This window comes from Rhinopithecus bieti, unplaced genomic scaffold (genome assembly GCF_001698545.2).
Source record: "Rhinopithecus bieti isolate Rb0 unplaced genomic scaffold, ASM169854v2 scaffold_1106, whole genome shotgun sequence".
In the NCBI taxonomy this organism is placed as follows: domain Eukaryota; kingdom Metazoa; phylum Chordata; class Mammalia; order Primates; family Cercopithecidae; genus Rhinopithecus; species Rhinopithecus bieti.
In genome coordinates this window covers 535,621-549,729 of record NW_016803367.1, presented here as the reverse complement: position 1 = coordinate 549,729, position 14,109 = coordinate 535,621, and the positions used below count along the sequence as shown (strand labels likewise).

General features: G+C 38.1%; 1 protein-coding gene across 1 annotated transcript in view; it reads right to left on the bottom strand.

The window, feature by feature from the left end:
* Positions 1 to 6,870: 6,870 nt before the first annotated feature.
* PRTG (protogenin) overlaps positions 6,871 to 14,109 on the bottom strand; it is a 138,424-nt gene continuing 131,185 nt past the window's right edge. Inside the window, exons 19-20 of the mRNA XM_017881334.1 lie at positions 12,863 to 12,967; positions 6,871 to 12,460 (exon numbers count right to left, since the gene is read on the bottom strand). Of these exons, the coding sequence (XP_017736823.1) occupies positions 12,206 to 12,460; positions 12,863 to 12,967 (360 nt within the window). The 3' untranslated portion in view covers positions 6,871 to 12,205. The remainder of the gene's footprint in view (positions 12,461 to 12,862; positions 12,968 to 14,109) is intronic.

Here is a 14,109-nt window from a genome sequence, read left to right as displayed (position 1 = left end):
TTTTTTTTTTTTTTTTTTTTTTTTTTTTTTCCACTTTTATTTGAGGCAGAGTCTCACTCTGTCATCCAGGCTGGAGAGCAATGGTGCAATCTCGGCTCACTGCAACCTCCGCCTCTCAGGTTCAAGCAATTTTCCTGCCTCAGCCTCCTGAGTAGCTGGAATTACAGGTGCTCCCCACTGTGCCTGGCTAATTTTTGTATTTTTAGTAGAGACGGGGTTTCACCATGTTGGCCAGGCTGGTCTCAAACTCCTGACCTCAAGTGATGCACCTGCCTCAGCCTCCCAAAGTACTGGGATTACAGGTGTAAGTCACCATGTCTGTCCCTGCCTTTTTTTTTTTTTTTTTTTTTTTTTTTTTTTTTTTTTATACACAGTCCCGCTCTGTCACCTAGGCTGGAGTGCAGTGGCACAATCTTGGCTCACTGCAACCTTCGCCTCCTGGGTTCAAGTGATTCTCCTGCCTTAGTCTCCTGAGTAGCTGGGACTACAGGTGTGCATCACCACACCCTGCTAATTTCTGTATTTTTTTTTTTTAGCAGAGATGGGGTTTTGCCGTGTTGGCCAGGCTGGTCTCAAACTCCTGACCTCAGGTGATCTGCCCACCTCGGCCTCCCAAGTGCTGGGATTACAGGTGTAAGTCACTTTGCCCAGCTTGGACATTTCTTTTAAATGAAATCATAACAATGTGTGGTCTTTATTGACTGAGTTCTTTCACTTAGCATAATGTTTTCAAGATTCATCCATGTCATAGCATGTATCAGTACCTTATTCATTTTTATGGCTGAATAATATTTCATTGAGTGGATATACCACCCATCATTTGTCCATTTATCAGTCAGTAGGCATTTGGATTGTTCCCATTTTTTCAATACTATGCATAATGCTTCTATGAACTTATGGACAAGTTTTTGTGTGAATATATGTTTTCATTTTGCTTGAGTATATATCTATGAGTGGGATTGCTGGGTCAAATGTTAACTTTGTTTTTGAGAAACTGTTACTTTCCACAGTGGCTTCCCCATTTTTACATCCTACCAGCAAGGTATGAGGGTTGTAATTTCTCCACATTCTCATCAGCAGTTATCTTTTTTTTGAGACAAGAGTCTTGCTCTGTTGCCCAGCCTGGAGTGCAGTGAGGCAATCTCGGCTCACTGCAGCCTCCGCCTCCCGAATTCAAGCAATTCTTATGCCTCAGCCTCTCAAGTAGCTGGGATTACGGGTATATACTACCATGCCCAGCTAATTTTTTGTATTTTCAGTAGACACAGAGTTTTGCTGTTTGCCAGGCTCGTCTTAAACTCCTGTCCTCAAGTGATCCACCCACCTAAGCCTCCCAAAATGCTGGCATTACAGGCGTGAGCCACTGCCCCCGGCCTATCTTTTTGATATAGCCATCCTACTGGGTGTGTAGTAGTTATCTCATTGTGTTTTATATTTTTGGCTCATCATTGCTTCTTCCTTCTCGTATCTTCCTTGTGGATTCTATTTCTTTCTTCCTAATGTACATCTTTTATCATTCATTTACAAGGATGTATTAGTGGTAAATTCTCTTGATTTTTATCCAGAATTATTTTTTAACACTAACACTTAAATAATGATTTATTTTGATATAGAATTGTATATAGTAGCTTTTTTCCCTTGTGATGTTTTGAAGATATTATTACACCATTTTCTTTCTTTTTTTTTGGGGGGGAAAGAGTCTTGCTCTGTTGCCCAGGCTGGAGTGCAGTGGCTTGATCTCAGCTCAGTGCAACGTCTGCCTCCCAGGTTCAAGCAATTCTCCTGCCTCAGCCTCCCTAGTAGCTGGGACTGCAGGAGCACGCCACCATGCCCAGCTAATTTTTGTGTTTTCAGTAGAGACAGGGTTTTACCATGATGGCCAGGTTGGTCTTGAACTCCTGACCTCATGATCTGCCCGCCTTGGCCTCCCAAAGTGCTGGGATTACAGGTATGAGCCACCACGCCCATCCCACTTTCTTGCTTCTTTTATTGCCAATAAGAAATTTTCTTAGTGCAATCTATATAATCTTTGCTCTAGCTACCTGTAAGTTCTTGTCTTTGTTGTTCTACAGTTTCACTATAATGTGGCTTAGTATAGACTTACTTTTGTATTTCTACATTGAGGTTTGTGCTTCCTGAATCTGAGGATGTATGGTTTTCATCATGTAGTAATTTTCCCTTTGAATATGACTTGTTCTTCATTATCTTTAGTCTTTCATTTTAAAACAGCTGTCTTAAATCTTTATCTGTTTTATATTCTCCATGTTTCTCTCTGTGCTGCATTCTAGCTGATTTCCTCATAGCTATCTTCCAGTTTTAGAAAATTCTTTTGCTGTTTGATAAATTTAAGAGTTCCAAAATTCAAAATTGTATTTTTTTTTTATTTCTGGAAATTCCATTCATTTATTTTCTAACTTGTTTTTTATGTAGTTTTACCTTCTCATATTTCAATTCCTTCTTTGATGCTCTCCACAGTAATCAGAATATCATTTCAAAATGTTACTGCTCTGTTTTCAGTCCCCATTTCATTCACAATTCTAGAGATTTTTTTTTTTTTTTAAATAAGAATTCAACTATGTTAAAAGAAACTTTTTTTTTGAGACGGAGTCTCGCTCTGTCACCCAGGCTGGAGTGCAGTGGCTGGATCTCAGCTCACTGCAAGCTCCGCCTCCCGGGTTTACACCATTCTCCTGCCTCAGCCTCCCGAGTAGCTGGGACTACAGGCGCCTGCCACCACGCCCAGCTAGTTTTTTATATTTTAGTAGAGACGGGGTTTCACCATGTTAGCCAGGATGGTCTCAATCTCCTGACCTCATGATCCGCCTGTCTTGGCCTCCCAAAGAAAAGAAACTTTTGGGTCATATCTTATCTGCAATTTCCAGATGGTTTCAGTGGGAAGATTTTCAGGCATTTTCTTACCATTTTAAAAATTTAATACTAAAAAAAATTTATCTGATGTAGAACTGTGACTATCTGCCGCAAGTCCATAACTTTTGGGCTGCCTACTATTTAATTCCTGAGGTGAGCGGACCATCTACTGGGGATGGCGAACATTTTTATTTCCGTTTGTTTTCTAAATAGTAAATGTCAGATGAAATCAATTCTTAGTACCTTAAGGTAGGTTTATTCCTAGTTCTTGGGAGTGAACTCTGCTATTCATCCCACCCATGATATGAAGCCATCCTCCTATAAATGCGAACGTTTTCATTCTCTATTCCCCCAAAAGAAAACCGAAGAATAAAAGAAAACATGGGCTGTGCTTTTTGTAACTAGGAAAACTTTTATTTGAATTGTGCAATCATCAGTATTTAGACGCAGTTTCATAAACATTTGGCATTTAAACTTTTATTTGTTTTTGGCATGACCTATAGGGTTAGTAGATAAACTAACCCAGTGGGTGGCGGGGGAGGAAGTACTAAGGCCCCAAGTATTTACTATGATAACTAGAAAAAAAATCTACATTATTAAACAAATATGTTTTAAGAAGCATTAAAAGATACATTCAAAATCGAAAGCGCAAACATTTTGCTTTCTTTCGCTGGCAATGGCATGTCACAGCGCCCTGATCCCCTGAGTCAAGTACAAAATTAATATAGCTCAGCTCCTTATAGCCATTAGCAACAAAAAAAAAAAAAAAAAAAAAAAAAAAAAAAAAAAAAAAACGGGTCTACAAATGCTGGGCCCCCTACAAAGAAAATGGTATATGGAGGTGAAAGGATCCAGAACACCCACAAGCATTAAAATATTTAACTGGTTCCCACACTTTTCATTTAATTCACATCTTTGAAGAAAATAGAAAAAAAATCATACACGCAGATATATAATTTTGTCCAACAACAGCAACAAAGCCAGACACTTTTTCTAGACATATGGTCCTCTACTTGATAGGCCTAGGCAATGTGTGTTTATCAGCGCTTTGCAATTTCCTTATTAACAGGCTCAAAGTGCCTAATCATCACGCTAATACTTTTCATTGCAACCAGAGTAGATATCCGAATGTGATACAGGAAACAGAACATTTTAAGGTCAGATCTGTCATATTTTTGGTTTTTAAAACAGTTCCACAGAAGAACTTCTATAACATAATTTTTTTTTTAAGTTGTAAGTCAAGACTATGTCTAGTATACCATGAGACTCTTACAGCTTGACTTAAGGACAATCGCAAAGCTGTTCAAGAATCGATTATGGAATAGAAAAAAGGGAAAATATTTCCTTTCTCTAAAAAAAGAAGACAATCATATAATTCTTCCCAACAAAACTCCTACATATGAACTCGAATAACCAGAACAGCGTGCCAGTATGTGTTGCCCCTATATAAAATTCATTCATTTGGACAGTTTTGAGAAATATTAAATACTCCATAATCTGAAAAGATATTTTAGAGGAAAAATCCATAAATTTGTACTTTCTCCTCACCCATCTACCCTGCTGGGCAATATGATTCCTCTCTTTAACTCTTTAAAAGCCAACCATACCAAAAAAAAAGAACATTTAAATTGGAGTAAGATGACTTCAAATTTAGTATTTTCAAAAGTACAGTCAATTCCATTTTTCTTAAGAATTTATCCAACCTAAAGATGGAGTGTTTCATTTCGGCTGATTTTTACCACCACTTTCTTCTATTGGGTTTTTTCGTATGGCGTACAGGGAGATGCAAACATTTATTCATTTCAACAAAGGCCAAAATATAATATGCAAAGCTGCTGACTTGGTAAACAAAAGCCTGTAGATCTTTCACAGACTCATACAAATGAGTTTCGAGATTATGATTATTTACACTGAATTTTCTCTTAAATTTCAAAGCCACTATTGCTTTCATTTTGGCACAAAAATTATTCCTCATTTCACGGATAAGAGAAGCGAACAGAAACGAAGCGGGGGGCGGGGGGCTTAAGAATTCTTTTGTCCAAATGATTCTCAAAATATCTCAAGATTAGAACTGAGGTGGCTTCAAAGCCTAACTTATACTTGTTCTGATTTTTTGTGACTCTCCGTTAACTTTGCCTCCCTCCAATCAATGCAAATAATGAATTAGTTTATGTTCATTAAAAAATCACGGACTCTTCAGACCTAACAAGGGAAAGGATTATTGGTACACACCTGGCTTTTCAAGTTAAGAATTCCTGTTTTGGGAATATGGGAGCTACAGAACAATTACAAAAGATAAAAGCAATTCTGAGACCTTGTCGATAATGAAACGCTTGACCTAGAGAAGGACGCTAGAAAGCATTGGCCTACCTTATTTCTAATGTACTCTAAGCACAAACAGCTTCAGACCAATTTTGGCTGAGAGAAATGGAGGTTGAGGAGGAGAGAAATTAGGAGATAAGGATGAGTTACCAGCTGCCTAAATTCCTCGGTGAATAAGGGATTTAAATTAAGGCAGTCTTCTCTTTTTTGATTGGTTATTACTCTGTAGAAAGGTTGTTCTGAACAACCTGGCCTTTTGGATACAAGCGAAAAAAGTTGTATCTGGATCATACTACTGGAAGGCACTATGACCTGGGGATTAAGTATCTTTTTTTTATTTTTTTTTTTTAGCTGAGACAATTGTATCAGTCCTATATACTTTCGAGTAGAGGATTAACTAAATCAGGGTTTGGTCTTTATGCCTAAACCATTCACTAGCTGTGACTTTTGCAAGAGATCGGAAACCTCTTTCCTAACCCTAAAATGGGAAATACTTCTTTGCAGAATGCAGCAGCAGCAGTTTGCAGAGATGAACATGGAGCTTGCACACTGTAGAGCTCAACAAATGGCATCACATTACTTCCTAGAGTCGGGAGAAATTGTAAAATGGGACCAGCTTTCTTCTGCATTACTCAGAGTATTATTCTGGGCTTTGTCCCCATAATGGAGACAGCTTTATTCAATTTAGTGAAGAAATGCTGAAAATTGGGGTGAATAGATATTATCTTTTAAAGCTGAAAGAGGGGGGCCGGACTCACGATGATCCAGAAATGAAAAGAAACTGAGCTTTGAGAACCAGTAAAAACGTCAATGGGAACCAAAAAAAGAAGGACAAGAAAGATCCAATTCCTTAGGGATGTATACACATGTGATGTACGGAGGAGGCTCTTGCTTCTCGGGAAATCTGAGGATTAACAAACCTGAAAAGCATTCAGTGGCTTAGTGAGCTAAAAAGATGAACCAGATTTAAAGGCAGGAAAGGCTGCAGGTTGTGAATCACGTTATTAAAACAAAACAAAGAATAAACCTGTTCATCACTCTGAGTTCCTGTGTTTTGAGGTCTTCCCACCAACTTTCTTCCCCAGCAACATAATTAACTGAAGAGAAAAGGAGAAAGGGTAACTGTAAGAAGACGTTTCAAATTTTTTCTGAATAAATTCCATAAGCTAGAGGCAAATATTAGGACACTTTCTGATAACATGAAGATGTTTATTTTATGAAGCACATATTCAGAAAGTTTAAAGCTAAACTGTTTCTCTCGGCTTAGCGCCATTTTTTGGAAACCTCTGCGCCATGAGAGCCAAGTGGAGGAAAGAAGCAATGCGCAGGCTGAAGCGCAAAAGAAGAAAGATGAGCAGAGGTCCAAGTAAACCGCTAGCTTGTTGCATCGTGTGAGGACAGGAGCAGAAACATGGAATGCAGGCGCTGGGGATGCTGGTACAAGTTGTGGGACTGCATGTACTGTCTAGAGCTTGTCTCAATGGATCTAGGAACTCATCGCCCTTCTGATCGCCGATCACCTCTGAGACCCACCTTGCTCATAAACAAAAACTGCCCATGTTGGTCCTCTGGCCCTGGACTTGTGACATTCTGGATATTTCTGTGTTTGTGGCCGAGTGTAACACCCTAAAATAAACACCTCTTCCGCCTCTTTTAAAAAAAAAAAAAAAAAAAAAAGCTAAACTGTTTTACAAGTATTTTGGAGAGAAAGTTTAGTGTATACTTTTGTTAGGCTACAGGCCAAAGTTTTCATGCTTTTAAACTTTAAAGATCCCCAAGGGGCACATGGCCTCAGATTTCCAATCTCTTTAATGCTACATTTTACAGAGACCAGAATTCCATAGAAAGAATGTATCTCTTGTGGGCAAAATAGTGGCCACCTACAGAAGTCCATGCCCAAATCCCTGGAAGCAGTGAATATGTTACCAAACGTACCAAAAGAACTCTGTAGATGTGATTAAGTTGAGGAACTTCAGTTGGGGAGATTATCCTGGATTATTTAGGTGGGCTCAATGTGATCACTGGAATCCTTAAACCTGGAGAACCTGTATCAGCTGGGGTTGGAGAAAGAGAAATGATAATTGAAGGAGCATCAGAGAGATGCTACCTGGCTGGCTCTGAAGATGGAAGGAGGGGTTCCTAGCCTTAAAAAACTGGAAAAGGAAATAGATTTTTTCCGAAAGCCTCAAAAAGAAACAGCCCTGCAATCGCCTTGATTTTATCCCAGTGAGACCCGTGTTAGACTTCTGATCTGCAGAACTTAAGAAAAATTTGTGTTATTTTAAGCCACCACCTTCATGGTAATGTGTTACAGCAGCAATAGGAAAAATAATACAGTATCTGGTAAAAAATACAAGACTGTCATGTTAATCTTACACACCATCAATGGCTTAAAAAAGGAAAATGAGGAGATGAAAGCCTGAAACATACACATTGCATTAGCCTGTGATCTTATGTCCTGAGCATAAATCAACTTAAAACACAGAATTCTATGGTTACATTCTTCTAAACATCAGTAAAAAATCACAATTAGACAATTGGTTGTGTATGGTGGTCTCCAGAACCTGCTACTCAGTGCTCACAAACTGCAAAGATTATTCTGACTATTAAACCAATACAATTTTATCAGAGACCCATGTGGCAAATGGTCAGGAATAAAGTCTGCAAAATACATGTGTAGTCTTAGTGACTGTTTAAACATAACTGGAGCTTTTTTTTTTTTTTTTTTTACATTCAGTATTCAAAATTTACATTCAATGAAACAGAAATGTATATAAGTGAACCACTATAGCCACTGGTGAAGTGAAACCACATCTGGGTATTCTTGCATTAAAAAAAAAAATGATGCTTTCAATTCCAACTTTTTGTGACACGATCTGAATTGTTTTCAAAGGTGTCTTCGTAAGAACTTGAACAATGATCCTGGGTTGTCAACCATGAGCACATTTCTGGCAGAAGTCCTTAACAAAGCCAAAACAAACTGATGCAAACCCCTCTGTCATTGTTCTCAGTGTTGGCATTGCTCGTGTTTGAAGCACAGACAAAAGTATAGCATTTGACACTAAGAATCTAATTTCTTTGGTAAGGCAAAACTGATTTTTAAAAGTCACTTAATGGATAAAGCTATATTTCTGCTTTTCGGCTAATCAAAATATAAAACCCCAGATTTCATTACAATTTTTTTCCCTTCACCCAAGGTTCCACTGAAGTTTGAAAACTGAGCTCCCTTGGTGCAATGCAAACATTTCAATTTAACAACTCTAAATTCCAATCTAACAACTTTAAAGAGCACATCTATCAAAGCATAGCCCACTTAAAGAGTGACATGATTTGTTTGCCTCTTACATTCTTAGAGATGAAAAGCATCCCTATTATTAACGGACTGCCTCAAGCCGTCTGAGCTAACCAGGTAATGCTTAAAGCAGGAAGAGAACTATATGGGCTAATTCAGAGGTACCATAATACTCTGCAACATAAAAGCTTGCTGATATTTCTGTTGACATTTCACACTCAAGGTGCTTTGGAAAGTATCACATCATTTGGCAAAAACATCATGTGGCTGAATCAGCAGATTAAATGACAAGTCCCCATGCATGTTATTTGTATACAGCCTGGGTTCTGAAGAGACATGTTTGGTTTAACATAAAAACAAGAAACAACAGTTTAATATACAACTAAATTTGCCTACATGCGGAGGTAACCTTAAATATCTTTGGTTTTTTCCTTTTAATTTGCTGATAAAAGTACTTGAATAAAACACTGATAAATACCAATATAATTGTATTGCTTTTAATTATGTAAACTTAGGCCTTTGATATCTTTTGCTACTAAAGCTAGATTCTCTATCAGCCTCTAAATAAATTTATTTCAAATCTGCTCATCTTTACTTACAGGCTAACCTATATATTTTAATGGTCTTTGGTATGAAAATACTGATGAGCAGTATCTTGTAATATTTGGCATAAAAATGACATGCATCTATCAGTACTTACAGCAAATACATCTTTGGAAAAGAAAATAGTTACCATATGCATATTAGCCCCTTTGAAGTAAAATACCATGAAGTAATACCACTATGACAGATGAGTGAAAACCTTCACATTTTAATTACAATTTCATACTTATGACTTCAAAGAAGCTTGCTTTGGTCAAGTAAAAAGAAGTCTTTGCTGTATTACTAAATATCTTATTCAATGAGACCAAAGTATTTATTTTTGGTGAAAAAAATTTTTTTCTCTCCAACAAGTAGTTTCAACAATATAAAATACTTTAATACTGTATAGTTGAAGATTTACTCGCTGAAGAAAAAATTATACCTGAAGTTCTTTGGAACTATCTGCTGGTAAAGTATTACAACTTATTTTAAATGCTCTGGTAACAATAAGGTAGTTAACATTACTAATCTATTTAACTATAACAATCAATATAAACCCTATTGTTTTGGGTTAGTAACTACTTGTGTAAGTTTCATATCTATAGATGTTTCTAGTTAATTCAATTTGGGGGGAATTAGAATCAAAATTTTACTTTCTACTGAAAAGTCTTTGGTAACAGGATTATTATGAAAAAGTCTGTAGAAGAACAAAATGAAAAGGTAAAAAATGTACTGGTAAATAATTATCAAATAGTTATACCCTAAAGTTCTATTATAACTATAAGCCTATTCATCAAAAACCAAACAAACAAAATACTTACCTCGAGGATCTTAGCTCATCTTTTAACCATTTAAAACCATTCAAATTCACGTAGTCCTAGACACATCCTCCATAACCATGATGGATGATGTTTCAGCTTTAGATTTTGTTTGCCTTTTAATGAAAGCTTAAAAATAAAATGATCTCATTGTACTTAATTTTAGATACTGATAAAAATTGGCCCTATATGCTTCTACTTACAAACCACAAAGCGCCATACCCTGTCAATCTGCCCATGCTTCCATGAGGCAGCTCAAAAGTAACAAAATGTTCCCTGAGTACAGGAAAAAAAATAACACTAGAATAACTTTAAAAGGAGGTAGTATAAAACAGGAGCTATAAAGGCAGGAGCAGCATTTTTCCTTGCTGCAGACTGTTCACCTAAAGCTCTGCTTTTTTTGTTTGTTTTGCAATGAATTCCCTACTTAGATAACTAAATGGGGGACTTTGAATTTAGTTCAGAAGTGGTTCCTGGCACTGAACTTTAGTCTTAATCACATCCAGTTTGGCACAAAATTACAGATTTAAAAAAAATTAAAAATGTTATGTCTACAGTCATTGGACTAGCAGATGATGCTGTGACTATTATTTGCTAATATTCTTTTGATTTTAGAACATCAGTTAACATGACCCTGCCTCCTCTAGGAACAAAGTATTTCAAGTGTAAACCCACTCAGATTCCTTTTAAAACGAGAATCCAAAGTCACTTCCAGAAAATTTGAAAAAAAGACTTTTAAAAGGATATGGGACCCCTTCTCTCCAGGTATTTAGTTCTTTATCCTCTCTCACTGCTCGGCACCTAGGTAACTGTCTCATGATGAGAGAAGGCCTATGGTATGTAGCTGAGTAAACAATTCACTGATTTCAAACCAGCAAGAGGATGAACTCACTCCTGGAGTTAGCATTCCTCATTCACAGCATTGACACTGAAGGAAGATTAAGTAGACACCATATTCTCTTAAGAATTCAAGAAAACACAAGTAGGGTGACAGAACTCTGAATATTTATCCCTAAACAAAACCTGCACTAAAAAAAAAAAAAAAGCTTTGGTAAGATACTATACATCCAAATAGTTATTGATAAAATCCAAGAAACTCTTAAGGCAACTTTTTGTACTCCTGTCCTAAACGATTTCATGAATATTAAAAAGGTATAAGGCAAAGAATTTCACAATATATACTGAAAGGCACTGTTACCATAATAACTTCAAGTTCATTTTACTGTCTACTGTTGCATTTATCTTCATTCTTAATAGTTTACGGAATGTCTTCACTCCTTTAAGCCAAACTGGGATTTTAAAAAAAGGGAAAAAAAAACCATCTTAATCCATTTTCTTTAAAATTCCATTTTCTGCATGGAGTTTTGCAACTAATACTGGCAAAGTTGAGGACGCTTTGCAAACTAGACAGTGCAGCCTTTGGCCAACTGTCAGGCAAAGGGGAAGGTAGAAAAGGCACAGTTCTGGGCAGCTTGAGGTTTGGGATACAGGAGATAAAGCACTCAGACTCTAATGCCCAAAACGTAAAGGCCCTTTAAGAAAAATGATCCCTATCTGGTATTGATTAGTTCTGTTCTCAAAAGAGATGTACTTTCTTGTTTTGGTCATTCGTTAAAAGAAATAGTCCCACTTTTCCTCTTCTCAGTGGTTTAATGGTCCTCACTGCCAGAGGTATGAATTTATTCAAACCATGCAGATGTCATAGTTTCTGTTTTAAAAAAAATCAGAGCTTCAGATAAACATTCTTACTCATCTACCTATATGACTCCTTTGATCACACGCATTACACACACAGCAATGAAAACACAATACTACTAGGAAGTATCATTGGTTATGTAGCTGAGATAAACTATAACAAATAATGAGGTAACGAAGTTGTCTTCAGAGTTTGCCAGGAGGCAAACTGAGGTAGATAGTCAGCAAAGGGGCTTTCAAAAGTCTTCCCTTTGCTCCAGTGATATATTTTACAATCCAGTCAAACATCTCAACTGTTCTTTCACATTGCTGACGATGAAACATTCAAATTACACAAGTTTAAAAATAATAAAAAAAACACATTCAAAAAAAGTTGAAAAACCCCATAAAGATACCAAGATTTTCACAAAAAGCTTTGGCTCCCTGTTCATTGTCCTTCGAACAGACTTACTGGTGAGAATACCTGAGCATGGCCGTCTAGATTGGAAAATCATTTTTATCAAAGTATAGCAAGGCAGATGGCGGCTGCAGAACTAAGGAGGAAGTCTGCTCAGTAACGGATGACACAGCAGGGTCTTCACACTTCCCCATTGTGGAATCTCCACCTGAATTATTGCCAGTGAAAGAATCAGAGGTTGGGGGGAGTGGTACTTATAACTGAGGACAGATGTATCTCATCGTTGGACTCATGAGAGAACCGTCCAGAATCCCCAGTCTCGTGGCTGCCTTCACTATTTGCTGAATGTTCTGTATCAGCTGCAACACCAAAGGGTCTTGAGAAGCTGGCTGTCTGACCTGGGGAGCTGGGGGAGTCTTCATCACTGATTAATACAGTGGTGCCTGGCTGGTAAAAGCACACAGCTGGAGTAAATCTTCTTTGAGGCTAGACAAAAAAAGATAAAATGGCAATGAGAGTCCAGACTGATCAAATCCATGAGCAAAAGCTCATCAGGTCCCCTCAGACAGGTAGGAGCACATCAGAATTACCTGTGGCAAGCGAAGTGTCAAAAGCTTCTTCAGTGCTTTTGATGCACGCTCCTGCTCCTATCCCTTTCCCCACTGACGCCACTCCCCACTGAAAACCACAGCTCTGATGACTATTCCAACTTCTATTCAGTTATCATTCACCTCGCGCTCCACAGAGTCATGCCCCAAATTAATAAAATCACAGCCATGAAGAACACAAAAAAATTAAAACAAAGCATGAATTCACATTTTCCTCTTTTTTAACCATCATTTCACATATCATGCATTGCCAAAAATTTTTCTCACTTGGATAGGTTACCTGTTCAACTTGTATCTTCTTTGAATCTTGGAAAAAAAACCATTTTTTCTTAGAGTTGTTTTTAATTATAGGACCATAGCTATTAATTATCAGGTCAGTTCCTCCCTGAGGAAATAAAAGAGGGGAAATGTAAAATATCTTGGTATCATAGATTTCACTTTATCACAAGCAGTGCATACTTTAACTTTGACTATATGCTTTACATTTCCCTTTTAATTTTACCTTTATTTTAGATTCAGGGAGTACATGTGCATGTCTGTTACATGAGTATATTGTGCGGTAGTGGGGACTGGGCTTCTAGTGTGCCCATTACCCAAATAGTAAACATTAGTACACAAAATGCTTAAATGTTAACAAAAATGATCATAGATGTCATTATTTCTTCTTTAAAACAGGCAGTACAGCTGGGCACAGTGGTTCATGCCTGTAATCCCAGCACTTTGGGAGGCCGAGGGGGGTGGATCATGAGGTCAGGAGTTCAAGGCTGGCCAGGCCAAGACGGTGAAACCCCATCTCTACTAAAAATACAAAAATTAGCCAGGCGTGGTGTCAGGCGCCTGTAATCCCAGCTCCTCAGGAGGCTGAGGCAGAGAACTGCTTGAACCCAGGAGGTGGGGGTTGCACTGAGCCAGGATCATGCCATTGCACTCCAGCCCGGGCAACAGAGCGAGACTTCCATCTCGAATAAAAACAAACAAAACAGGCCGGGCGCGGTGGCTCACGCCTGTAATCCCAGCACTTCCGGAGGCCGAGGCGGGAGGATCATGAGGTCAGGAGATCAAGACCATCCTGGTTAACACGGTGAAACCCCGTCTCTACTAAAAACACAAAAAAATTAGCCGGGTGTGGCAGCGTGAGCCTGTAGTCCCAGCTACTGGGGAGGCTGAGGCAGCAGAATAGCGTGAACCCAGAGCCGAGATTGCGCCACTGCACTCCAGCCTGGGTGACGGAGCAAGACTCCGTCTCAAACAAAAACAAAAACAAAACAAAACAAACAAAAAATAGGCAGTACAACATAGGGTATTTGTTAGTGGTCAAAACAATATAAGATTTTTAAGATTTAAAGTATATATTCCAAAACACATTAAGATATATATATGGCCGGGCGCAGTGGCTCAAGCCTGTAATCCCAGCACTTTGGGAGGCCGAGACGGGTGGATCACGAGGTCAGGAGATCGAGATCATCCTGGCGAACACGGTGAAACCCCGCCTCTACCAAAAAAAAAAGTCAAAAAACTAGCCGGGCG